The 27,819-nt window shown below is 43.7% G+C and overlaps 1 protein-coding gene and 1 long non-coding RNA gene across 7 annotated transcripts; one reads left to right on the top strand and one right to left on the bottom strand.

Annotated features, from left to right (window-relative positions):
* Positions 1 to 608: 608 nt before the first annotated feature.
* Positions 609 to 27,025, bottom strand: LOC148396780 (uncharacterized). Of its 6 annotated transcripts, none has more exons than XR_015859091.1 (5): positions 26,914 to 27,025; positions 26,340 to 26,398; positions 11,487 to 11,638; positions 6,255 to 6,321; positions 609 to 1,426 (listed from the first exon to the last, which is right to left on the bottom strand). XR_015859091.1 is itself a non-coding variant. In XM_088379065.1 (4 exons), the coding sequence occupies exons 1-4, from the start codon at positions 26,439 to 26,441 to the stop codon at positions 1,400 to 1,402; spliced, it is 348 nt and encodes a 115-aa protein (XP_088235191.1). In that variant the 5' UTR covers positions 26,442 to 26,593; the 3' UTR covers positions 609 to 1,399. The 6 variants fall into 6 exon arrangements, 2 of the variants coding, with proteins under 2 accessions (XP_088235191.1, XP_088235193.1); XR_015859089.1 differs by lacking the exon at positions 26,914 to 27,025 and having other exon boundaries at positions 609 to 1,213; positions 1,301 to 1,426; positions 26,340 to 26,596; XR_015859092.1 differs by lacking the exons at positions 26,340 to 26,398; positions 26,914 to 27,025 and adding an exon at positions 12,479 to 12,875.
* Positions 13,196 to 17,250, top strand: LOC148396781 (uncharacterized). Its single transcript, XR_015859093.1, has 2 exons — positions 13,196 to 13,772; positions 16,939 to 17,250. It is a non-coding gene; the product is annotated as an uncharacterized LOC148396781 (long non-coding RNA).
* Positions 27,026 to 27,819: the final 794 nt, after the last annotated feature.

The raw sequence follows: 27,819 nt of genomic DNA, 5'->3' as shown, positions 1-27,819 counted from the left end.
GGCGCACTTGTAGCGTACACTATGCAAACAGGCTTCTGCTCGCTCAACTTTTACATGGAGAAATACATATTTGATTTCTTGCATTTATTTTTGTATGTAGTAATTTCTATAAAGGTTTCTCATGCATTTAAGTGGTTTCAATCAAATCCACTCACTGCATGATCAATAACACTCCCATTGATGGCCCAGGAACTTCAGAGGCTTGAAGGAATGAATGAGAAGGAATGAATGACGGGTTTTGAATTAAAGAGGCTTTTTTTTTTTTTACTGAAAGCTTTTCATCATTCCCTATTGCGCGGTGAGGTAATGACATCCACCAGCGGATGCCAAATGTTGAGCAGGCTTTTCGACGAAGAGGATGCTCTTTGGACTTGCACACTCGGGTCATTGTCTCATCACTCTTTTAAGCATTTAGCTCAATTCCAGCTCAACTTTATTTGGGCTTCATTCGAGGTACTTCCAGTTGGGAGTTGAGCACTCTTAACGTGGGTCCAAATATTCCAGAAAATAATTACCTTTTTGATTCTAATTTAAATACACTAAATGCACTAGAATGTGCAAAATGTCACCATCATACATTTTGAGGGGTAAATAAATAAGCAAGACAATTTATTTTCATGCCTTTTATTGAATTGTTAAGCAAAAAAAGAAAATTACGAACCTTGCAATGCTGGTTGCCATTCTGAGTTGCACCATATTTGTGTGTGTGTGTGTGTGTGTGTGGGGGGGGGGTGTCAAGTCCGCCTGGTGACGTATCGCTGCCCTTCAGGGAAGGCAGTAGGTTGTATAGTTATCTCCTGATTGGGCAAAATCACTACCCCGAAACCACACAACCTACTACCTCACCCCGTACGAACATCAGAAACATGGCGGGACATCACATGAGGAGCGCAGGCACACATCATGCATGCAAACAGTGACAAACAAACTCCAGGCCAATGAAAACATCCTGAACTGAGCTGAGGCAACCGAGGTCACTGAGTGCAAAGAAGCTAAAAGTGCAGTTACAATGATCCGCCGCCAAGAAGCGCTGCTGCTTAGAGAACGTCATCGGTGGTGGTCCAATCGTCAGACGACATTACAGCCACTTCAGGAAAGACAGTAAGTTGTATAGTTATCTAACAGGAAGGGTGTGACCCTAAAACTATACAACCTACTACCTCACCCCAAAGGACAGTCTGGAAATATTCACCCCATCCTCGCCGGTCAGCCGCTTTCACACACAAAAGTGCGTTACTTGACACAAGTGATTTCTTTACTGAATGTGAGGAATAAATCTGAGCAAAATGGGCTTACTTACCGTTAACTTACCTGCAGATATAGTTCAAAATTGAAGTGTAGCTTTTCACTTGGAAGCTTTTCAATGCGTTTCTCGCCTCTTCGGAAACATGGCGGAATGTTAGTGCAGCCTTAACAGCAGCTCCATCTGAAAGAACCACAGAGGAGAACAATCAGTTACTTAGATTTAAAAGAAAAAACATTTAAAATATGGAAAGAACTCGATCTTGAGTAACCATTTCAATTGTTTCATAACTGAGGACCGTCACTCTTCTTGTTAGACTACAAAATAACCTTGTCAATCTGCCTTGCTGTGACTAGATTGCTATTAGCTGTTAGCATTTTTTTAGCATTGAGTAGCATTTAGTCGATTCTACCACAGTATATTAGAAAAATTTTATTGATCTGCCTTATCGATTGGTGTCTTAACAACTTCAGTAAATCCGCAGTTTTAGCATATTAGCAATAGGATGAGTTATCGCCTCAATCTTATCGTGTTTAGCACATTTACTCCCGTCTCCCTAAACCCGTGCCAAAATAAACGTGGGTCTTAGCAGTTTTTTTTATACAAGCTGCCAGCCTTGTTTGAATTTCCATTTTGTTGAAAGAGTGGCAATGAATATGGTATTAAATAAAAACAGTGTACAGTGGATGAAATAGAGCGCATGCGGGGTGGTAACCGACAAAAACCAGAACCAGAAAGGCCCGAATGTGGATGACCACAATGCATCCCACCAGACATTATCTGGATTTTAAGTAACATCTTGTCAACGAGAGCTGGCGACGGGAGTCGGAAAATTGGCGCCACGTTTGCTTCTGCGGTGCTGATTGACTTTCAAGTTGTTCCAATTTCAAAACACTCCCCCCCCTATCGGAAATAAGAGAATTAATTTGTTCCAGGGTCTCATCTTACCCTCAGAAAATGTTTAAGTTACTGCACAGGCCAACATTAACCTCATTCAAGTACAAGGAAAAATTATATTTCTGATGGCGTCAACAGAATTTGGAATCTTTGCTCCCGATTGATCATTCAAGTGAATCTTTCAGAGCGGACACCTCGTATATCTTCCTCATTATGCTAAAGATTCAAGCGTGAAAGAAAGGTTGAGGCATGCGGAGCTGTCAGGCTGCTGACTGGACATCGCTCATTCTAATATAGTGGCTGGCTCCGAGTCCAGTCTGGCCGAGCCGGGCGTCCGCTTTCAAGTGCAGCCAGTTGCTATCATCCCGTGACAGGAAAATGTAGCACCGAGGCAAACATGTATGCGCGGCTTTCGGCGCAGCATGAGCTAAAAACACCCCTTAGCTCGGAGCGGTTCTTGGAAATGCGCAAAGTCAGCGAGACGGCTCAGACGCGTGAAAGCCGAGAGCTTGTAACCGATAGCTGCTTCGGCCGGGCACCTCCGCGGGGAGCGGCTGACGGCCACGCTATCTTTCGCCACCCGGCGTGTCACCCAAAACGAACACGCCACACACGACGTTCCGAGCGCGGCGACTCCGTCGGCGCTTTGAGCTGCCAGCGCACAAGAGAGCGGCACCGGGTTGAAAAGCCACTTCCATTCAATCACACTTAAGTCTTAAGTGCTATCGATCAATAAGCGGGTCTCGGTGCAGCCGTCGGACAAAGTGAAGTGCTCTAACCTCGTAATGTGATCTATGGGCTACTTTGGTCAGTGCGGCGGCTCGCTCCGCATCGGGATGCTCCGCTCCGACAGAACGGGTTCACCGCATCGTGTTCTACGACGTTATCGCAACAGAATTAAATAGGTATCATTGATCACTGGCTTCAGAGCCTTTAGGGTATTTTCGGAACTTAAAAAAAAAGCTCCGATACTACATCAATACCACTTTAGCAGCCTAACATATATAGTCTAGTTGTGTAAAGAAGCTTTGTGATCCACGTGAAGATCCTTATGCTTAATTTGGATAACCACACTAGGCCGGGGGGGAGTTGGCCTCCCCCAGAAATGTACTTGAACTGCCCAAGGTCCTAGACCAGATATTATTTTCCGATATTTCCGGGAATTATTATAATATTTCCACTCATACCCTAAAGGTAATCAATTATCAATCTTTATCAGTGTTTTCTAAAGAAATTTTGAGGTTTGAATTTTTCTTTGCTTATTTTGCGACCCTCCTGAAATTCTAGCCCTGCCAGTGAAAATTATGATTTGAAATCCGTTAATTAATATACTGTGGATTTGCATAATAGTAATGTGAAGGATAGACAGACAAAAAGATGCATTTAGAAGCATAGCTTCTCTACCAACGCCTGAGAGAAGCTCAGCCGCCATGAGCCATCTATTTATACCAGGCCCAGAGGGGAAGGTGGGGGCTGGTGAGGGGTACAGGAGTAAGGGAGGAGGATGTAGCATGGACAGGTCTTGTTACATATGTCACAGGGGTCGGGTGGAGGGGGGGTGGCTAGCCACAGGGGGACCACGCGTAAAGTCAGACAGGCTGACCTCTCGGTCACCTACATGAGGCCGACCTGCTTCATGTTGGTGCAAATGTGCGAGAAACTCCAAATGATAATAACGTACGTTCATGTAAGCGCGAGGCTGTCAAGCAGTGAGATGAACAAGCACCCCAGCAGCTTACCCTCCCAACCGGCTAGGCCGTAAACATGCCAGGTGAAGAGGGCTGGATTAGACTGAGCTCGCTTGTCCCTTTGCGGCCCCACAGCCACATCTTTGGAGCTTCATGAAAAGAAAAAAAAAAAGACGAAAAACGAGCCCGATGATTGTAATGGCAGGGCACGCAGTGGGGGTCAGCCAGACCACTCAGCCTTGGCAGCTGCTTCTCATCTCTCACACGCTGCGTACAGTCACATGTACACAAAGACTTTTAACACGCACTTGTGTGGGATGCAAACAAGGGAGTGTGAGGGTACAGTTTGCAATGCTCGATTGGTTCAGGGTGTGTAAAGCTGGACACCAAGACGTAAATACAGTCTTGACTGTTGAAATTCACGTTTGTAATCACATTTAATAATTTGCTATAAAATTAAAGTCAGTACAGCAATGTCAATGGACAACTGCAGGAGTCTGCCACTTGTTGCTAGGCAGAGTTCATGCTGCCACTGCCTCTTAGCCCAACGAGAACACGATTCTGTGATTCAAAAAACAAAAATAATTTCTAAAAGAGCCAGACCAGTGACCTTCACACATATTACTTTTTTAATTAAATCACCGCTCTGTAATAATAAGGCTGCAACTTTTGTATTCTTTGGTACTTAATTTGGTTAGAGAACAATTATAAATACAAAAGAAAACATTTTCCACTTAATAATGAAAAACCAACTGCTTTTGAAAGAGTAGTACGCAGCCTGGCTTATAGCAGATAGATGCTAGCCACGAGCTGCTAGCACGCCTTACTGTATGTCATTGACAGCTGAGAAAAACAATTCCATTTCTTTGAAAAGAATTTATTTACACTGTCATGAGGGCGCTACATGGCCTTTGGTCCCCCAGAGACAGAAGTCACGTCTGCATGATTAGTTTTTGCCTGCAGAGCCTCACTCAAGTCAGCTCGGGCAGTGCCCCATCGCGCTGCATCTGTCGCCTGCTATATTTAGCGGTCGCGTCAAATAGCGCTGCGGAGCCCCCTTGTATATGAACTTGAGCTGACAGACGTGACGCCGGAGCGGGTGGATTCGCCTCGTCGGCCGTCTGTATCCTAACCTTGAAGAGCTGATTCGCGTTTTTGTTTACGGCGCGCTGCCGACAGAGCCGCGCTGAGGGTTAGTTAGCGGCTACGTGGACCGGCAGTGCAGCTCAAGCTAACGTCGGCGGCGAGGGCTGCCATCAACAAATTTGCCAGCAGCACGTCGAGAGCCTACGCGCGTCTGTGCGTCATCGCCATGAGGCAGTTGGCGCGCTATATTACATGTTGCCTGCCATCTGCTTGCTACAGGGTGAGGCTCGCAGATATGGCCCAGAAACACTGCGCTTATGCAAAAAGTATTTATAATTCATCCTATTAACGCAATATGGGCCCATGTGTGCACATTGAGCTCAAATATGGTGCCAAGGGCGCTTTTCTGACCCGCAATTGAAGCCAGTTAGCTTGAGATGCAACCAATGAGGATTACTATATTAGCTAATAGCTAATGGCCGTGAACAAACACAAGAGTGGAGCCTCCACAGGTGGTCAAACAAAATTATATCTTTTAAATGAAACTTCTCAACCTGATATCTTACAATCTTTCTGGCTTAACGATATTAAGTCAGCACATGAAAGTAAGTAAATCATCACCAATGATTTGGAGCTGAACTACACACTCAATGCAGAATTTCTGTGCGCCTAGTCGTATTTATTTAGCGCATATATCTCGCCAGGCTGCACTCTTCAGCCCGCACACATTTGCTCTGAGAAAGGGAAAAAAAAAATCCTCGTGTGACTTTTTAAGAAGAAACACACTGCAGTGCAGATAAGTTGGGAGGATCCGAGCAACATCTGCACATGTAATCAAACGCCTGGCACTTAAGCCAAGCTTGCTGGAGGCTGAGAGGCGGAGCCCGAGGTTAGCGAGTGCACGGCGGGAGACGAAGCTGGAGCTGACGCAGGGTGCTGCTGCGGTTCGGGTGGAGACAGGTACACTGACAGGCACTTGAGTGCACTTTACGGAGAAACGCAAGGCTGTTCGACGAGGATAAAAGCACTATAGGAACAGCAGTTAAAAAAAAAACAAGAGGACCCATTTAAAAGGACCCATTTTCTGTCTTTCTCCCGCCCCCCTGCCCGAATAGTTTGGCAGCACCGTACAAAATGGCGGCGCTGGAAGGCAAGCGAGTGGAAACCATTTTCTAAGAGTAAAGGCGGGCTGCGGCTGGTGGCCAATTAGAGGGGCACTCCGAGCGCTATTCCCCACGTTAAAGATGACGTCCTTTGCGTCTAATAACAAGGCACCAGAACACAGACAGAATGGCGGCATTTTCACAGCAGGTGGCGATAGAACACCTTCGGGTACTTACCGCAGAAAGTGCGTCAGTCCGTGTCTTCGCAGCTTTTGGCCTCTTGATGACGTTCAAACGCAATCGCCTGAAAGAGAGGGAAAGAGAGCGTAAGCTATAGCAGACAATGAAAGGGTCGCCGTTGCTGTCTTGCTAGCTAACTTTGGAAACGCAAACAAAAACAATGGCAGCCCAGTAAAGACAATTTAAGGGTCGGCATTGCTATCTTGCTAGCTAGCTAACTTTTGGAAACACAAACAAAAAACAATGGCAGCCCAGAAAAGACAATTTAAGAGTTGGCATTGCTATCTTGCTAGCTAACGTTGGAAACAAAAACAAATGGCATATTTTGGGCCTTTTTCTGGAATACTACAAGATGCCGCCGAAGGCTCGTAGGAAAGTAGGAATCCTGTCAGAAAGTAAGCCGTAAATGTTCTTGTCTGATGGGGAGGAGCCAAGTTTCCGGTTTGCTAATCCTAACAGCTAATTCAGGATTTTCCCCGGCAAACTAAACAAATAATTCAGTCTTTGAATTAGCCGACTAACTTCCCAGCAAATTACAATCAAAACAATAACGGTGGCTTTTGGGTTTTGCACTCAAGGAGTCGAGGAACGGCACAGCTCGAGGCTCGACAGTACGTGCAGACGCTCTGGCGACGGCGCCAAACCTGGGGGCGGCGTTGAGAGGCGCTGCGTCACGTGCCTGCTGCGCATCACGACCAGCACATGTGGCACAGCACTGTAGCTTACAGCCATGCTTTTGACACATGCGTGTGTAGGTGCACATATTTTCTTTTTTTTCCGAAAGCGGGGGGGCGCCACAGGGACCCGGTCCAATTCGAGGCCGTCCGCGGAGGACACTGCCAATTAGAGGCCTTCACTGAGTAGGTGATAATTCCGTACAGGGACGCTAATTGCGGCGCGGGGCATGGCCTTGCTGCGGAGGGGAGGCTCTTTTATATATTGTTTGGAACGTTTGTAATTACAGTTCAGCGCCTTGGAGCGCCGCCAGCACATGTTTATAGACTCATGAGTAACCCAACTCCCGCGGCCCATGGAGACAGATTCATGTCCATAGCTCAATGCACTCAATGCACTCTGTGTAGCGCACACACAAGCGTGTGTGTGTGTGTGACTCAAGAACCCTCGGCAAGAACTGTATGTGCAGCAGTGAATCTCCATATAGCAAGTACAGCAAATTGCTGGGTAAGAAATTGCATTATACACTTTAAAGTATTTCCAGGAAGCAAATTAGCCACTTATCAGTCTGTTAGGCCATTTTCAAGAACGAAGGAACAAGAAGCAGTCATCAAAAGATGGTAACGGACCACCACGAAGCAACGACAATATTAGAAGACGTGCACTCAATGCCCAATAGCCAGTTCAGGGTGTACCCCGCCCGCCTACGGCCCAAAGATGAGCGGCTCCAGCATGCCCGCGACCTTTGTGAGGATTACGCCGTTCCCAAAATGGATGAATATAAATCTAAAAAAAATCTGATTTTTGCACATTTTCTAAAGAGCTATATCAGTTGATTAAATTGGCCCTGATTGTGACTATGAAATACTCGCAACAATATTTTTGGCAACTAAAGGAGAGAGGTGCCTTGAGATACGAGTTTAATTTGTTCAGTGGCCATGCTCGTAACTCAAAACACCAGTGCTTCCGCGTGGATGCATCAGCCAGCCAGTCATTTAAGGATATCATGCTTCGAACTGAGCTCATCAGTACGGCACTAATATCAGCTCTTATTTGACCCTTTTTTGGAAGAACTGTTCACATTTAATCTGCCAATTTTTGTTTTTTGAATTGCTTCAGTGGCACCATGCATATTCATACTCAATTTGTATTTGTAAAACATTATTATTACTTTTTTAACTTCTACACGCATCAAGGTGAAAACATTCTCTGCTTAGGCCAGCAAGGGTAATTCATATTTTCAGTCCACAATAGCAAAGTGCTTACTAATCCCCTCACTTTAGCAGGTTTAATCCTTCCTAAGGATGGTGGCAGAACTCAAGGTGAAAGATAATTCTGCAGCGTTTGCATCTTTTTTGTTTTTTAACATCCACTGCAGAAGCCCCAACACGGCTCGCAATCGTATCTCCCAGTCAAACAATTTTGGCTGACTCGACACTTCCGCGGGGTCCAAAAATTGTCTTGGCAACAGCCAGAGCCAAAAGCTGTAGAAATATATGAGCAATGGAAAGGAAAAGCGGAGCGGGCGCCACTCGGTGTTATCTGGACGTCGCCGTTGCCAGGCAGATAGCGGGCGCTGAGAGACACACGTGTACACAGAGCCTCTTTTAGAAAACGCGCGCCGATTGACTTTAGCGGTCAGCGGCACCCAAAAAAAAAAGTCATAATACGCGTAATTTGACAAATTTGCTCGAATGTTAGCTGGCCGGCCTCCAGCTGCGTAAAGCGGCCATTGAGGGCCCCTGCATCCATGTGAAAGGTCTCTTTTCAGCTCGGCATGATGTCACCATGACATCATGTTGCTGTGGTTTCCGTGGTTAAAATCACGTGTGACCGCATCCCATCTGACATTCAGATTAACACAGACAGGAGGAGGAGGAGGAAAAAAAAAAAAAAGAAGGGGGGCCCCCAAGTTCGCCCCCAGTCGACAGCATGATGGACTTAATGACCTCTGAGTGTGGTGGCAACGAGAAGGTAAAGGCGGTTTGTTTTTTACTCCAGTGGAGTCATTTTGACGCCACCGTGCAACACGTTTTTTGTTTTTTTTTTGGGGGGGGGGGGCTGTATTTCCTTATTTGTCCCGCTGGAATTTGTTCACACGGGAATTTAGTAAGAAACTACACAAAAAGTTAGTCAAGTTTTTGTACTTGCCATGTGAGCATCAAACATGCACATATATGATAAAAATGTTTTAAAAAAAATTTAATAAAAAAAAAGTGTCCAAAAGTGCTTTAAATGATTGGAAAATTTATTTTCGTGCATAAAAGTTATAAATTCTGCAGAAAGCAGGTTCAACGCTACATTAAGCTATTCCGAGCTATCTTACGATCATTTTGCCGTACTAAAAAAGCAATTATTTTGTTGACAACAGGTTTCAACTAACAGCTAACATTTTAATGGGTCGGGTTGTCTCATGCAGGTCATTTTTAAAAACAAATAAAGCCATTCCAAGTAATCACAACGTACATCAAATAAATGTGTGGTAATAAGACCAAAACAAAATTCTACGAAAATTTCGCATCGTACCATTGTGCTCGTGATCGTCATCAAGGGAAAAGAAACACACACAAAAAATGCAGCTTGGCTATTTTCCTTCCACTCTAAATAAAAAATAATAATTGCTGTCAGAATATCTTCGAATATGACCAACACCCTGCTTTTTTTTTTTAACCACAACAGTGTTAGGGACGTTGGACCTCTTAATTTCTTCCAACTAAAGTCTTTCTTATGCTAAGCACTTTTTCTTTACCAACAGACCTTTCTAATTAAAACGTTACATTATATGTATTAAAAAATGAATGATAACTTTCTCCTCCATCCACATAAACGCAGACAATCCAGGAGGAGGGAGACCCCTTCCACTTTATTCAGCACCTAGTCAAATTGAATGCACCCAAAAGTCTGCCTGCCTTTACAAAGATAAGAAATGCGGGCTAGCTATTGTCAATTGACGCCATTCGTACCTGCTTGAATACGGTGAGTCAAACGTAGCATCGTTATGTTGGACTTCATTTGAATGCCAACGTGTATAATCGATAGAACGAACAACAAATATGTTGTATTATATTATGTTAGTGTAAGCCCTCGTTGCGCACACACACGGAAACACACAAGCCACACACACACCTCGACCAATTTTCACGGATAAAAAATCCTATTTAAATTTATTTTATTAACGTGATAAAGATTAACCAAAAAATTGCAAAACACAACGCGATGCTTGGGGTCTACTTTTTAAAAAAACATTTTTGTACATACGTCTTCGGGATTCTGTTACTGATTTTACAAATTGTTAGATGGGCAAAAAAAAAGATATTGAACTAATTAAATGTGCAGATTGTATTGTGCACTGCTGTATTCTGTGTGTATCAGTTAATAAATAAATATATGTAGACACACACACACACGCACACACGCACGTTTCTGCCTCTAACTTTACCATTAATATATATTTATTTTCCTCTCTTGCTTGCTTTGGACAAATACAACTCACTGGCATGAACTCATTAAAATAAATAAATATAGAAATAAAATAACTTGCGGAACACACACTTTCCACTCTCCAAGTTCATGTTCAAGTTCAAAGTCATGGAAAGGTTCAAGTTCAAGTTCAGCAAGCAGCTTTTTCCAATTTCCCCTTTCTCAGTCCATATTTGCTACTGCACCAAACACACCAAAGTAAGTCAGAAAACCTTTTTAGTAAAGCCGATACGAAAAGAGACGTTTTTGAGAGATTAGCTGGGCGTTAAAAAAAAAAAAAAAATCCTCCCTGTACTCCCCAACAGGCATGCGCACATTGGTGTGCCTCGTGACTGCTTTGGGTTCGGGCCGCAGCGGCCTAACAAGGTGCGCTTCCACGTGAGGGAAGGAAAGCTCCAGCCTGGCACCACGGGCGACTTTAGATGCCACCTCGCCATGCACAGGCCGGCCGGGAAGCAAGCGAGGGAGCGAGGGCCACTTCTGAATATCTGAATTAGACCTCAACTCTAATACAAATGAGTTTTATTGAACAGAATTTGAGCGTAATCCAGCCTTAAGATTTTTCAAACCGATATGTAAAATGTAACTTTTTTTTAATCCCTTTTAGCACAATTCCATCTTCTAGCTCACATCGCCTCTCATTTCCCGACTGTACTCTTAATAAGCTTCGTATGGGCGTATATGGCACCCCAAAAAGCACATAGGGCGTCATAAATCATCATGGCGGCACAAAGAGACAAGAAACGACAGGATTTGACCAAACGTGTTGCGAATTAGCAAAGCCGCCGCTCCTTTCCACCACCCGAGCCAAAAAACGGTCAAAAATCAACAAATGTGGCGTATTTTGATACCATTTAGCGCCGGCGGGTGCGCCACGTATGCCTCTGGTACTTTCCGGGCACGCGCTCGGGCCCGCGTCGTTGGCGTGAGCCAGCCAGCGAGGCCTGGCGTCCTCCCGCCAACCGACGCCAGCAAAACGGCCGCTTAGCCGCTCACAAAAGTTAACGCAAACAAAAGCACATGTGCCAAACATTCCCGTGTTTATCCGCGATTGCGAGCGTCCGTGTGACTTACCCGTCCCCCGCCAGGCGGCCGATCTCGACGACGCTTTCGGCCAGAACTGCGTCCGACGCCCGTCTCGCTCCAATCTCAGCTCCGGGCCCGGACTGGCCGCCTCCTCCAGCTGCTGCAGCCCGAGCACCCCCCCCAACGAGTTCAAGTCGGGCCTAAAACAATAGGAGGCCATGAGGCTGCGGTACCGGTGCGCATGTGGAATGTGAGCAAATAAAAACGCAGCGTCGGATGCGTGCAAAAGCCAAGGTGGCGTGACCCCCCCGAGTTCGTCCGGTTCGGTCTTACGAGCAACTTGTGAAAAATTAACCGGATTCTACGCTCTCCCGCGGGACGGCCTCTCTCTCGAGATGCCTTCACTTCTGGAGTGAACATTGGTAAAAGTATTCAAAGCCTGGCCTGCTAAATCGAAGCACACACACGCGCGTGTACAACACACACACACACGCGCCCGCACACACACACACACACACACACAATGCTACGAGTGCACAAAGTGAGCAGAGCATACGAGGAAGGCAATCTGATGCAAGAAAAGCCCCCCCCACCCCAAAATAAATGCACAATTACGAACGTTTTCTATCCCTCCTCGCTTTTTGGCCTCTTTTGTTTGCATTTGGCAGCCGTCCCAGAAAAGCGCTCGCTCCGGCCGCTCAGCTCAGCCCAAAGCCGCTCGTCCGCCTGCATGTCGGGAGTTGTGCGGCGCCGAAAGGAGGACGGAATGAAGCCGAAGGACGGCAGCGCGCAGGAGGCAGAGGAGGGCAAAAAAAAAAAGAAACCCCGCTAGATCTTGTCGGAAATCGGCCAGCCCACGCACGGCCGTTGGCGTAGTCATCGGGACGGCGTGCGGGTCGTGTCCCCTCTCCGGTGGGTCCAGCTCGCAATGGCGGCGGTGAGAAACCTCCGTTTCCGATCTGAATCCTCAACAAAACATCGACAAACTCTACAAAAATAATCACATTTTTGCCGCAAATAAAATGTGGAAAAATGCATACTTGGAAGCGGCCAGATCCAAAAGCGCGGGAATCGGCGAGGAAAAATACGTGCGGCAAAAAAAGTGGCCGAAAAAGGCCTCGTGGAGGAGCAACTTGTTGCCAGCATTTTTTTTTTTTTTTTTTTTGCAAGAGCTGCAAGTTGGAGGCAGAGGGTTAAAATCCAAGCGAGCGGTGAGCGGAGGGGGAAAAAAAACTCAGTCTATGGAAGGGCGGGCGGGAGAGCAACGGCGGGGAGGCCCGGACTGTAGAAATAGCAGCAGACTGCCCCCCTTGCCCGCCCCACCTCCCTCTCTTTTTCTCCCACTCTAAGTCTCCCCCTTGCGTGAGGCCAGAGCAGAAAGAGAGGCGCGAGCGAAACCGAGCGCAAAAGAAGTGCCAGCCGGAGAGAGAGCGCGAGAGAGAGAGAGGGAAAGAGGTACGAGGAGGAGACTGATGATGCAACAGGGGGCGTGGCCAGGAGCACCAAGGAGCGAGCGAGGCTGGAAGAGAGCAAAGAGAGAGAGAGCGAGAGAGAGGGGGGAGAGAGCGAGAGAGAGGGGGGAGAGATCGACACGCCTCCGGGAGTCGCGCAGACGCAGTACGAACGTCGGCCGCCATAGTGGCATCCGGTGCAGCATCTCCCCATGTAGAAAGAAAAAGGGGAGGGGGGGGGGGTGCACCCTGAAAAAATATATCTGTAAAAAAAAAAAAAAAATGCTATTTGACACACTGGAAACACACAAATGTTGGCACACACACACACGGTCAGATAAGCTTCCAGGAGGGTTTCTTTCAGGAACATGTGGCCGGGAACACACGGCCCCTCCGTGCCCCCCGTGCCCTCGTGTCCCCGGCCGACCAGCCGGCCGGCCTTGTTGTGTCACCGCCAAGCGAGCTTGATGGCTTGCAGCCTCTCTGCTGCCTGGCACTGAGTCAAAACGGCGCATTTTTTTATTTTAGGGCAGGCGAGAGATGGGGAAACAGCTTCCCTGTTTTGTCGCTCCCTCCAAAATAAAAGCCGATATTTTCGATGTTTAATCTCGAATATTCTTTGTTGTTAGCACGCTAGCGCGCCCCCATGTGTCCTTGAAGCCCCCCCTCCTCCCTACCTCCTCTTCCCTCCAGCCCGCTGCCACCTCAGCCACCAGCGTTTGGCTTTTTCCACTCTTGTGGCACATTACTGTAACGCTATTGTGCGACAACTCCCTGCCTCTTTTCGGCTTCAAAAAAACAAAACAAAACAAAAAAGCAGCTGAGCTGGGAAAGCGACTGTCGGTCAGTAAGTAGGACGACGCACATCGTGCAAAGAGACAAGGTGGGGCTTTGGAGCTTTTTCTTACTTTTACTCTGAGGAAATTCGGGTTTTTTTGTTTTTTTTGGGTGGTTGTGTTTAGCGAGGCTCGGTCGGGTCTTGGCGCGGCTTTAGAAGCGGGCACAAAAAAGCACGACGAGGCGCTACTTGCTGCCCCCGGGGGAGATTATGCTGTAGGCTGCTAGGTTTGTTGTTTTGAATAAGCGTTGATGAAGCTGCTCATAATACGCACAAATGGGCGTGCGTGTGTGTGTGTGGGTGGGTGTGTGCGTGTGTGTGTGTGTGTGTGTGCGTGTGCACGTGAAGTGAAGTTGAGGCAAGGATGCAGCGTCGCTCGCGGGTTGTCGTGTCAGCACATTTGAGCTCCAATTGGAGAAAATGCATTGTTAGCCATTAGCTCTTTAGCATGATGTCGTTTATGAAGAAGCAGAGCCTGATTGTGAGGCAAAAAAAGATGGCGGCGTTTCTTTGGGTGCATTTGTAGCACCGTTTGCAAACTTTTGCCTCGGCACCCAAAACTCCAAGTAATCATCAAGCAAGCATAAAATTTGTTTTATTTATTTAATTATGTTTTGTTTTGCATCGGTGTAATGCTTTGCATCGCTATTATTGAATATTATGAGATCATTTTGGATGGATCTTTGCAAATCTTTTTGTAATAAATTTGAATAAATTTTTGTACAGATGATAAAATTTTGGTTTACGCACAACATAATGATTGCATCACATCACTGCAATTATAAACAACTAAAAATGAAATTCCAAATCAGGATGTCAGAAAATAGCAAAAATAAATACTCCTTAGCATTTTTTCTTATCTCAAGGAAGATTTGTTCATATAAATGGATTATTTTGCAGTGGTAATTCATATTAGCCAGAGCTGTGCATTTATTTATTTTTTAAGTTTGTCCTGTTGAGCTGCTGCTGCTCCTGATTTGCCCATATTATGCTATTCTGTTAAATGATTGGCTAAGTCAGGTCACATGGTCCCACCGATTTAAGGTACGGCCAATTTTATTTGGGTTTGGAACTAAAACTACAAATAAGATGATCCCATTTTTTAAATTTTTAAACTTTTTTACTTTGGGGGGAAAAAAGTGAAATAATATAGAACTCATTTTAAGAAAGGGCACACAAATTTGAGGTTGATGTTCTAAGCTCATCATTAATTGCTATGTCGCCACCCACCAAAGCAAATCAAATTCCAATACAATGATCTGCATCCAATGGTAGGACTATAATATTACCAACATAATATTCAAATAAGCCAGAATTGGAAACTTGCAATGAGCTTGGTGCATGAAAAATGACAAAAATGTCATAATGGGCTTTTTAAAATTTGGAATATTCATATTAACAACTAACCCTAAGTTGACATTCTTCTCGCAGCGGCAGCGGAGAAGGAGGTGGTCTGGCCGTGAGCGCCGCACGTGTCCAAACACAAGCTCTCTATTACATCCCAGTCATTTGAGTGCACCCCCCCACAAAGTCAGGGTGAGGGGTCATGACCCCTGGGTCAAAAGTGTGACATGGGGAGTCTGAGCGGGCCCATTGAGCGCGCCGCCGCTGTTTGCTTTAAGAAGGTAAAGATTACAAACACATTAACTAATGCCGATTAGGAGGTGATCCCCGGCCGGGGGTCGGAGGTCCCGGGGGAGCGTGTTACGTCTTATTAACAGGGGCTGACCTTTGACCCCAGCAGCCACCTCAGGCAACAGAGTGTGACTGACCGCTTTGGGCTCTCTGCTTGAAGGGCGTCGAGTTTGAAGCTTGCGCAGGCACGTGCGCTCCTCCGTTTTCTTAAAACGGGCCGCCGAGGGACGACAAACGGGACCGCGTGATTCAAAGAGTGGCCGGCCCAGTTTTTCCCAGTAACCCTTTCTGCACTTCAGAGTTTTTGTTTTTTTAAGTACAACCAAAATACAGCTTATATGCGCTGTAAATACGCAAAAGTCTAAATGACAAAAATCACTCCAAACAAACAAATAAATTTGATGTAAATACGAGGAACATGCACAATATCGACATGAAAATTAAAGTAAAATTCTCCCTTTTGTCATCAAGCCTTTAAAACAAAACACTTGAGATTCGTCAAACGCCTCCCAAATATGACAACAGTGTTACATCAGAAAAATAAAGAGGAAATCCCGCCTGATGAAATTCTTCCTGGATTGATTTTGGCTTCAAGTCTCACGAGGAGCACAACAAAAACAAAAGCCTGGCTCGCTCTGAGGATTGCGCGAGCGCATGCCCTCTGTCTTAAAATGGGCGCCGGTGCTCGGCTCAACACAAAATGGCCGACGTTAGACGATCAAGTGAAATAGTAGCGAGTCGTGTTAAAACTTTTTGGCTCCCAATTTTCAGTCTCATTCATTTCATTAACAGGCCGTATGTAGTCACTGGAGCCACCACAAGCAAATTAACGCTTCTAAGCACTCCCAGAGAAAATCTGACAATTCACCAGGACAGACTGAGGAATCAAAGTTCTTCGTGTATTATTTGGCCCAAAGTCAGGAAAAGCCCACAGTCGCGCTTTGTAATTAAAAATAACAACAATTAGATGAATGAGAGAAACCCTTGTGCGTCAGTAAGCTCATTTGACAGATGCAAAACTTCAAAGTGTATTTTATTTGCCAAAAAAATAATTTAAATTGCTCATTGTTACAATTACGATGATTTACAAAAAATGACGTCTTCAACAGATCAATTCATTTGGAGTTACTCTGTAATAAACATTTGATTTATGAATGTTATCTATATAAATAAAAAATAACCTTCAAAACAAACTAATATACAACTCGAATTAAATTGTCCAGATTAATGTGCAGTCATGTGGTAACCGTGTGTGTGTGTACGTGTGTGTATGTGTGATTTCAGACAGTTGGTGACAACTTTTTTTTTTCCCCTCACATTTTTACGACTCATTATTTCTGCCCCAAACATCACTTACGCATAACGCATCTAAATCTGCATGTAACATAAATTTTGAATATTAATAACAACACCTGCTTTAAACCTAACATGTCTATTTTGCATTTGATTATTTCCACATAAATTATATTCGGAGCCAGGAATGACACGCTTCATCTTGAATCCAAGCTTTCCTTGTAGTGACATTATTTGTCAAAATTTGTCCGCAATAATAACAATAATCATTTTGTCCGGACAGATTCCATTTGCGGCAGGAGACACAAAAGCAGAGAAGAAGGGACAAGGAGGAGAGGGAGCAGACTGGTTCTGCCGAGCGAGTGCCGACCCGGGAGCGTTCGGACCTCGGAGTGCGGGTCGACTTCTCCGAAGAGGGACGTGCCTTCGCTTGCTCTAACGACGGCTGGCAACTCGTCAGTGCACGCAAATGACACTCTTGCAAAAAACAAAAAAAAAACAAGCCGATTTGATGGGTTATTTGGTATAAAAAACTTTAAGGGTATGTGATATTAAAAAAAAATAAAGAAATCATTCATCAGTGTGCACTTTTTTAGTTAACTCATGACTGGATTTATTTTGTAATGTAATAAATTGTGGTTTTCCCCTAATTTATTTTTGCCCAGCAAATCAAGAGATGCAATTATTTTTCTTATATTTAATTTTTTTAGCTGGATGTTCGTGCCAAATTATTAGACAGGGCTCACAGTGTGGTGGAGTGTATTTATAAACACTGTCAATTACAACAATAAACATCAGTGATAAACATTTTTTTTTGGTTTTAACATTTTAAAATTTTCCTAAGTCACTTAGTTTGCATTTTGAACATTGACCCTAAATATTGAACAAAAGTACACAGCTTGACTGCATCATATGTCCAAAATCTCATAAATAATATTCTATTTTTTTAAAAAAGTTTGTTAGACAAACTCCATCTAGGTCGGTTCTAATTCCAGCTCGAGATGTTAGCAGCATTTCAATTGGTCATCACCCAAAGGAAAGTCTGGGCCTGATGAGATGTTCCAAATCCATTCAAGTTGCTTTGAATGGTGTGAAATCAGCAACAATGCGTGTCATAATTGAACCATCTCGGGGGTATTAGGTGATGGAAAATGAAATATCAGGTACAAATTGTGGTTCAAGTGCATCCAAATTTGAGTGCAATTTTGCGAGCGGCGGGATATTAATAATGTCGGCATTGTTGCTTCAAAATTTACAAGCCTGACCTTTGAAAGTTTGTGTGTGAATGGAGGTCTTTTGAATTATATTATTTCATATCAAATGATAAGCATATATAGGAAGGAGCAGCTCGTCTGCAGCTAGTTTATAAGCTTTTCAAATGCAGTTATTGCTTTTATGCAAATGATTATTTTGTCAAGGAAAAATTAGGTCCAGGATATTGTTCCCCAGATGTATTTATTTACACTTTTGTATGATTTTCCCAGTTTCTGGGTTGAATGGATATCTTGATATAAACATGAACCTAGTTTTTTTGTTATTTATAAATAAAAATAGAAATGGATCGGAAGTTACTTTAAAATGTGGCTGTTTAGTTATTGTCAAAAATGGCTAAAAATATTCTATAAAAAAAGTATATATATTACAAAAAAACAAAAAAAACTTTCAAATCAGCGTGACACAGACCTGCCTTCAAACTTGAAAGTGGCCTTGGGAGTTGCACAATGTGGTGGCTGTGGACGAGGAAGCACAGGGCTCACGCTGACTCGGCGCTTTTAAACTAAGCCTCCTCATTCGTCTCTCTGCACCGCCTTAACGTTATTGTCGGCCATCTTGTGGAGTCAAAACGGCACGCGGACGAGTTTTTTTAACTGACGTCTGATTTCAGAACGATTGTATATACTTTGTATTAAATGGGGTTAAGGTCATAATGGTCCTCGAGGGTAAAACGATTACAATGCGAATTTGACACAATATCATATCTTTGGTATCGATTGACCTCAAGTATTTGCATTAAAATATTTGATCAAATATAAAAGTGTGCTGATTTTTCATTCTCACGATTTCCTTTTTTAATTCCCCACTTGATTAATCACTTATGCCTGTTATACTGTCCTTTATTCCCCCGCAAATATTTCTGGCAAAAAAAACAACAGCTTTATGCTGACCAACAATCATTCAGTATATAAGTATCAGAAAATGTTTTGTTATGAATATTTTATGAGATAACTTTCCCATTATTTACTTATACATATTTTATTTATTTAAAAAACAATTAGCTGCTCGGCTAGCCTATTTACACACTTCCTCGGAAATTAAGCCGATTTTGAGTGAGTGAACAAAACAACACCGGCTCTCTTGACTGCTATCAAATGGCTCCGTAATGGTGGTGGGGGGGGGGGGGGGGGGTTAGGGTGATAAGCTGGCACACAACCAAGCACTAATGCCCCTTAAATGTCAGCTGCTATGTATTGCGATGGGAGAAGAGAGAGCATTCATATTTTAGTGAAGCGAGCGAGCGGGTGCACCCGGGGACACAAAAAGGGGGGTGTGGAGCAGTGTGGGAGAGCGGGTTTTGGAGGGGGGGGGGGAGTAGTCAGGCAGCACAGGTGTAAAATAAAAGGTGGGAAAAAGAAGCAAAATTTTTTTTTTTTTTTTTTTTTAATCAAAGCTGCCCGTCTCACTCATTGCGTCTCACTCGCTCAGCACACTGTTGGTGGGGGTCGGGGGTCTGGCGTTGGGGGTGGGGTCGACTTGCCGGGGGAGAACGAGAGAGAGTGATTTTTTGCAGCGGGGTGAAAGGCTGGCGGTCATGTGTGCAGGGCTCATGACAAAAGGCCCTTTTATGTGCAGCGTATGCAGATAGAGGAGGCTCCTTTGTGCACAGATGGAGATCCCATGCCTGGGTCTACCCGCGGCCGCCACCAAGGGTTGGAGGGTGGGAGGGGCAGCGAGGGCGTTGAGTGCCATCACTGTGTCTGGTGGGGGGAGGGGGCAGACCGAGTCACCCCGCTGCCAGGCTCGCCGGGAGGAGGCGGTGGCAGAGGAGGAGGAAAAAGAGGCGGAGCTATAAAAGCTTGCTTGGCGCATGCACACGCTGCTAGGCAGGTGGAGCAAAGTCAAATATTCGACACTGACCAATGGAAAGCAAGGCTCGCACACGATTATTTTGTGGACAATTCGAGGGGGTGTGTAAAAATGGCTTTATTTTTCGTGTATTTTTTTTCTTACTATTTGGGCTTCTCAAAGTATGTCATCTTATTTAAAAAGTGTTTCTCCCTCCACATCTTGGAACAACTCACCAAAATTTGCACTCTTATTTTCAGTCAAGTATTTATCAGTTGAAGAGCTTCCAAAATTAAAGTAGCAAAAGCACGCCAGTTCCAAGCTTTGAGCTCCGACTTAAAAACATAAATATCAAAAATGCGAGCGCAATGACATCATCACATTTGGCCGGAATGCAGCTTACAAGCGCAAAGACACAGACAACTATTCATAGTTCCACCTGCAAAGGATTTGGAACGACCGCTGCAGTTAACCTGCATGTTATTAGGAAATGAACAGGGTGAGAACGAGCAAATATTGGCTTGGGGTTCTGACCCAGTAATAAAGCCCGCTGCATTTATGAGCCTATTTTCTTTTAAAGATTCTGCAAAATATGCAAGATTCTCTCTTAGAACACGAAAAGCATCAGTAATGACAATGTAGCCCAAAAAAAAAAAAAAAAAATAGCCATATTGTGCTAGCTTCATCGGCTATACAAGAAACCACCACGCCCAAGGAAAAACAAGTGAAGCCATTCTGAGGCGTCGTCTTTTTTTTTTGTGCACTCGCCTGCGTTAAATTCTTTATCAAAAGTTCTGAACAATTTATTTCATCACGCCTCCGCTTGTGAACGTCACGAGATCAAACTGACAAAACACAGCACACATTTCCCAGCATGCTTTGTATTTATTTCTCTTTGAATATCTCATGTGAGTTGCAAAATACTGTCAGCGCGATGAAGTTTTCACGGCATTTCGGCTGACGCACTCTTTCATTTGGCCCAAATTAAAACGTCCTCAAGCACGTTCTATGGTTTTGTTTTTTTCCTTCCTTTTTTCAAGCATGGCTATAATTTGAACGCTGCGGTTGAGAGACGGCCGCTTCCAAACTTCCCAACATTGGTCGGAGCTGACATATTCTAATGCTTTATATCCAACTGCTTCTTTCATCACGTTGCCACATACCAGAATCAAGCCCGGGCGAATAAAAGACGCGTCGTCAAAGCTCATTAATGGCCTCAAATGACGGCCGAATTTCCGATGATGAACATTTAAGCTTGACGTCATGGTAACATGGGTGGACGTCATTTGCAAGGCAGTAAGCAGCATCTGCTGGACACCTGGAAGACTGCAAGTCACCGGCAGCCTTCCCGGCCCCCCCTAGGGGTGGGGGCGTGACCCTTAGCGTGATGTGACCCGCAGCAGCCTTAAGCGTGTGAGCCATGTGGCGCGCTCAACCTGATCGCTGCCTAAATCAAAGGCCACATAAATAACAGTGAACCTGGAGTGCAATAAAAATGTCGCCGCCTGCGTGCTCAGACAGACAGCACCAAATTGCGGGTCGTATTTTTAGGGCCCGAGCAGCCAACGAAATTCTTATTATTCTTCTCCGGACAGACTCGTGTGTTTGAGGAACTCAATGTGGCGGTAATATTGACGAATCGCTTATCAGAATAGTTTTCTGCCAAATATTCGAATCTTATCAGTCAGTATGTAGTGCGTGTGACATATTTATATAGCCAGGCTCCCTCTAGTGGTACATGAAAGTATTACACAATTAAATGTGCAGACTGCAGTCTATATCCAGTACAGTATATTTTCAGTACAGTTGGATTCAACTTTTAAATCCAACACATTCAATTCAATCTTTCAGAATTATTTGTTTTCAAACAAGTCTTAAATTTCCTTCTTTGGACAAGTGTACTTAACGATGTGTATTTTTGTCAAAATTTTTAAATCAACATTATTTTAGCCGTCGGTCACAACAACGTGCCAGCGTCAGTTCTCAATGTTCACACAATGGGTGTGTTTAGAAAGGGGGGGGGGGGAGGACCTGGCTGGTACACTGTGCTGCTTTTATTAATGAGCACTAATCGCTGGGAGTGAAGCAGCTCAACAAAGGGACAGACGCTGAAACCAAAGCAATTATGCAGCACAGGTCTGAGCCCTTACACAGCACTTAAAGCACTTTTTAAAAGGCCACCTGGGCACAATGTGCTCAACTTTTCGGGTGCCCCCCTCCCCCACTTTTTTTTTTTAACAGTCGCCAGGGCACGGACCCGATTGTTAAGAAGCGGGGAAAGTAATCCCTGGAGTCTGGCCACTAAACCTGCTCTGTCCCGAGTAACCATGGCAGCAGACAGGTAGTGTCTGGGTCACGGGGCAGGCGCGGACCCCTTTGCTTCATTCTCCAAGACCAAATCATAAAAGGTAAAGGCGTAAACATAAATTGGCAGGTGAATATTGTGGAACTGGTGCCAGCTGGGTTCCGCATGGCCAACAGCGCCACTGGAGATTCGGCACCCGAAAACCATTTGCAGCTACTTAACACAAAGGCTGAGCGGTAGCTCGAAGCCAGAAGCTCACGGATCAAAGATGAAACAAGATGAGACAATATATATGGATATTGTTAATTTTTTTTTAAAAAAAACACACACTTGAGACATTATAATATAATTATAGGGAACTTGTTAAAAAAATTACAATTATAATTAAATGGAATTTAAAAAATAAATAAAAATATGGCCGCTTCTTTGTATTGTGTTTAACAAAATAAATGTCTAATTTAAAGGTTTTTAGTAGCAAGACATCGATGCAAAAAAAAAAAAACCTTGCAGAGTTTATGCGGGTCCTAAAATATTTCCATATTTCATCTTATTAGAATTCATTACTTTTACTTTTTCTATGTTTCGCCAAACCGAGTGTGTCAAAAGTGCGGTTGTGTGTGCCCTTTCTGCAGGGAGCACATGATCTGGCTGGGCCTTTCCTCCCTTCGCCCTCTGGTTGCTATGAGACACTGCAGCCGGAGCCAAGGCCTCCGCCATTCATTACGGCAGGAACAAAAGCCAAAGGCGGTGGACAAAGCGGACCAGAGCGACTCCAACCAGCTCCCACTTAACACGCACATCACACCTCCGAGCGCTCCGCTGACATACAAATGGCCAATTAAAGCTCTCCTTTCTCTCCTGCCTTCTTCGCCGTCTCCTTTCTCAAGACCGGCAGCTATGTACTCAACAAGTTGAAAAGTTGGAAATTCTCAAGGCAATGGAAAAGCAACCATGTTCGCTTCGTATAATTCCGAGTCGCTGTGATGATGCTGAGAGTGCAAATTGTTTCCCCAAAAATCTCCTTTTCTTGGGGAAAATGCACATTGTGGTGCTGATTCAACTTGTTTGGTATTGTCGGGGATTAAGCGATTATATTTCAGCTTAAATTGCACTTCTCATAGGGTTGAAATTTTCTATTCTTCCAAAAATGAAATGCCCGCAAATTTACACTTGTTTTAATTAGTGACACATTGAAATGTCACATTAATTACTTCTTAAATTGAGAACATGACATTTTTGCAAATAAAATATAATAAAATCATAATACAACCGACAGCTGCCAAGTCCAACGTGGCCTGGTCCAAACCTCAAAACGGGCCACGCCCCTCTACACATTCTGTGTTTGCGTCTAGGGATGGGAACGGGGGGGGGAGATGAATTAAAAGTGGGCCGACTCCAAAATTAAAATGCCCTCCCTCCATTTGCCCTTCTTTTCACTGCACTTCAGACTTTTTGTTCTACAATCGACATTGATGGTGGGAGTGCACAATTCACACATTTGTGAGGCTAAAAACAAATGCTGCTGTGCAAAAAAAAAAGAAAACCATTTAAAAAAAATCCAAATATTAAAAAAAAATAATAATCGGGACATCAAGTCTTGATTCTTAAATGACATCAAATGTGAATTAATGAGCCACATTTATGTACAGTCGTGTAAATGCTAGCCAAGATGGTGGCGAGCATGGTTGCGCTGGCTAACAAAATTAGAGTTCGAGATTAATCTATCCTTGTTCAAGATTTCAATGCCACAATTCAACATTATAGAAATTGCTCTTCAAAAAGATGTAGTATGTGGTTTTTGCCATTAGCTTACAATGCTAATAAACTCTGATGACCCCAAAGCAGGATGTGGATTTCGAAGTCTAGTTGGTGGCAGGAGTTGTTACACCAACATGGCCTGCTGCTTCTTTCTCTGGAATTCCCAGCTAAACAGGAAGCAGCCAAGTGCCGCCATTGGTTTGATTTGCTTTTTCAGGCCGGCCTGGACGGGCAGCGTCTCCTCTGCCTCTCCGTCCTAAAGGATCCCCCCCCCCAAGCTTTCTTGGTCGGCGAGACGTGAAAAACCCCAAAGGAGACAATACAGCAGAACGAAGCAACAAGCCAAATTGCCGGTCCAATTCAATCCAGAGTCTCATTTTTGCAAAATGATTCACACTGGAAGGGAGTGAGCGCTTTCCTTGTCCTGAGATGAACTCATTGAGCTCTCAGTCAGCATTTCCAAGGAAGCGATTGGGAGGGGTCGGGGACACACGTGCACACAGGCACAGACGCAAATGCGCGTGCACACACACACGACCGCATTTCCTTCTCGCCGGATTCTTTGCTCAACTGTGGGATTTAGGTCATGGATGCAAAAGCTTTTAACATGCGCCGTTTCAAAGACCACAAACATGGGCGCTGCGCGAGAAATAAAAAGCCAAATAAGGGCAGTGGAGAAGGGGAGGGGCGTGCCAGGGGTTGCCATGTTACATGCTGTGCATCACAACTCCTTCACCCGTTACGTGACCGCAATGCAAACAGCGTTTTGCAGGAAAGCAAACTTTTAATTGAGACTAACATCCGCCCAAGTCTTTATCTAGTGATGGGAAAATGAAGCTTCAAATTTGCTTTATGAAGCAGTTGTATTTTAATTTTTTTTCCTAGGGTGGCACTGCTGGGTCAATGCTTAATTTATTCACTTTTTTAATTTATTTGCATTATATATAATCATGCCATGACTATGTACTTTTAGACAGAAAATTACATAGCAGTATTTCTCCTCATTTGAAATATTGCAAACCTTTCATTTTATATGATTTTTGAGTTTCAAGCGAAAAAATCAAAACTCCACAAAGGATTGTTCCCTCTCAAGGTAAAGCTAGAATTCCATCGACCCGTGTTTGAGAAAACGAATCTAGTGCAAGGAGAAGTTCCTGATGTCAAACAGTGTACACACACTCTCACACACACTCATTTTATTGCTCGCCCACTTCCTCTCTTTGTATTATTGCAGCGACAGAAGCAAGGCCAAAGAGCTCCTGCCTTGACAATGCAGCTACTGCGTTATTTGTGGGCCAATAACAAAAATAGAGTAACAGTATATGGGGTGCCTTAAAAAATTTCCTTCCCGACAAAGAACACCAGAGGGCGTAGTTTTGCCGTTACAGCAACTTTCTTTATATGCTCAATCGCCTGATTTTCAACGTTTGAATGTTTTTGTCCAATTTAGTGACTTTTGCAGCAGTTTTAAGAAAGACTATGTACACCGAGGCCGGCCTCAAAAGGACACTTCTCTGCTCTAGAACAATTTCCTAGTTTGAAAATGATCTGTTGTGTGCTGATAAAAGACAATAGGAATTTTTGGTCCAAAATTAAAGGGATTCTTGTTTTTCATTTTTTTAATTAACTGACCATTTTATATGTATGGTGCTCCAATTAATATTAATAAAAATAATTTAAAAAAATAAAAATAATGTATACGATGTATGCTGCGTACAAACTTATTTTCATGGATATCTGAATGTATTCTTTTATGTATATAGTTTCTCTTGATGGTGTATTCTTGTTTACTTATATTACGGTTCTTTTTTCTTTTCCTATGCTGGAATGAAAAATATTCCTCTATCGTGGGATCAACAAAGTTCTTTTTTCTTAATAACCATAATAATAATACAGATGGCTTTGAAGCTCATAAGTTGTGCTTGTTTAACAGCTTAACATTTAGGCTTTTTTGCTATATATACACTGTCTTTAACAAGACGGGACTTAAAAGAGTGCACAAACTTTTTAACAACCTGTTAAAATAGTTTTCTAACTACTGTACTGTGCCAGTTCACTTTTTCTAGTGTACAATTTCAGGCTATTTTATCCACCTGCCTTTGACCTATAATGATGACTCTTGATGTATGGCATCAAAGTCGGTCGACCAGCATGAAAAATGTAAGGGATAGGAGTTTAGTTGCTAAATTTTGACCAGAAATTAAAAATAAAAAATCGGGAATATGGACCATTTGTGGCCCATTTTGTGATCTCTCAAGTCCTGCTACAAACAAAATGTTAACATTCGACCATAAACCAAATATTGCATCCTTGCAACAAAACATCAAGGCTAGCAAACGTGAAATAAGAAGGGCGTCTAGAGGAACATGCAAACAATTGCATTTTTCAAAAATATCATTTTGTTTTGCCTTTGAGAAACTCAAGTCAGCATTAATCACAAACTGCAACAATACACGAGGAACGACGACGCAGCTCTACTAAACAACCAAAGTACAACACACGTCACATTCCTATTTGACAAGACAAGAGTAGTTTAGGAAAAGAAAAATGCAGCTTACCAGCGTGTGCTCTCGTCCAATTCTCAAAAGAAAGATGCAGCAGTTTTCAGTCTCGGGGCCTGACAAAAAATAAGGAAGAGCACAGAAAAGTGCGTGCGTCATGTTGTCAACCAGAGCCAGAGAAAAAAACTGCGGAGAGGTACGCAGTCATCATCACAGCAGGATTTAAGAGGGGGGCGGGGAAGAACTCCGAAAAATGACAGCGTTTTATCTCTTTTATCCGCTTTTATCTCTTGTCCTCAATGCCCCCCATCCACCCCCTCACTCAAACGGACATTTATGACGCGCGCCTGTGCGTAAAATGGCGTGTTTCACTTTCAATCATTATTATTGCACAACACATGCAAACAAATTTTCAATAATAAACTAACATAAATTGACATAAACTAAAATAAAATAAATATTGTTGACAAACGTGGTGGCGTTCGAAACCGTTTATTTTAGGTGTTGAGGTGCTGACGCTGCTTTTGTGACGTTGCATCACCAGCCAAACATAAAAGCACGTCTACGGACATCCAAGGGTGAACTTGTACCTTTAAGAAGAGGATCAGTTTGTATCCAATTTTACCCTCACCGTTTCAGGACTCCCCCGTGACCCCCTTGAAAGACCAACAGGTGCACGTTCCAACCGGGACTAGACTAGAAAATGTGGTGGCTCCTCCACACTCAGTTTCGGGGATGGTTTCGAACTCTCAAACACTTCCCTGCTGTCCTAAAAAAATATATCTAAATTAATTTATTAGTACACCTCAGCATTGTATTTTTATTCACATGAAAGGAAATAAAAAATAAATAAATTGGCCCGTGTGACTCCCTGTGCACACTGTGACTATGAGAACATTACTGCCACCTACTGTAGTGGATGTGCAATGACACTTTATTCTTGTGCCGCCAAAAGTTCCTTAGGGTCACACACTCCCCCTCCTCTGCCTTTTCAAAAAATGATGGACACTCACAGATGTATTAAGTGAACAAAAATGTTTAATATTCTGATTATACCACTGAGAGGGGCTTCAAATATTTGAGCTGTTTTGTTCCCTTTAGGGAAGACTATTTGGCAACGTGGCCCGCAAATCAGCTCTGGAATTGGAACAGAAAAATGAGATGCTTTTTTTTTTTTTTTTTAAATGTGTTTTGCAGGTCATAAATTCTAAAATGCTTCCAAAGCTTTGTGAATTATGACAATTCTTCATCTCGCTAAACAGCAGGACATCAATCCTTCATCTGTTTGCAGACATTTTGTGAATATGCATGCCTGTATCGCACATAAATCCTAATAACATTTTGCTACCTTTTGCTTGTCAAACTTCCATAAATTCTTCTTTTCCAAAAAAGTAGGAATTTTAGAATTTTAGTTTTCGAATGAATTACAACAAAGTGGTTATTTTGGGCATTATTTTGATTCAAATTTGAGCCTCACATATTAGATCAAGCATGCTCTGTACTGACAATATGTTCAACTCCACATCCCTACATTTTT

This window comes from Syngnathus floridae, chromosome 6 (genome assembly GCF_059516105.1).
Source record: "Syngnathus floridae isolate MCC-2025c chromosome 6, RoL_Sflo_1.0, whole genome shotgun sequence".
NCBI lineage: Eukaryota > Metazoa > Chordata > Actinopteri > Syngnathiformes > Syngnathidae > Syngnathus > Syngnathus floridae.
The sequence above is the reverse complement of the archived record's forward strand: the minus strand, read 5'-3'. Positions and strand labels throughout refer to the sequence as shown.

Bases quoted from the DNA above. Each gene is read 5' to 3' on its own strand.
- LOC148396780 (XM_088379065.1), bottom strand. From the start codon at position 26,441: ATGACGCACGCACTTTTCTGTGCTCTTCCTTATTTTTTGTCAGGCCCC. The intron at 11,639-26,339 runs GTAAGCTGCATT...CTATTGTTTTAG, and splicing joins TTGGACGAGAGCACACGCTG to GCCCGACTTGAACTCGTTGG. The intron at 1,427-6,254 runs GTAAGTACCCGA...TGGTTCTTTCAG, and splicing joins GGACTGACGCACTTTCTGCG to ATGGAGCTGCTGTTAAGGCT.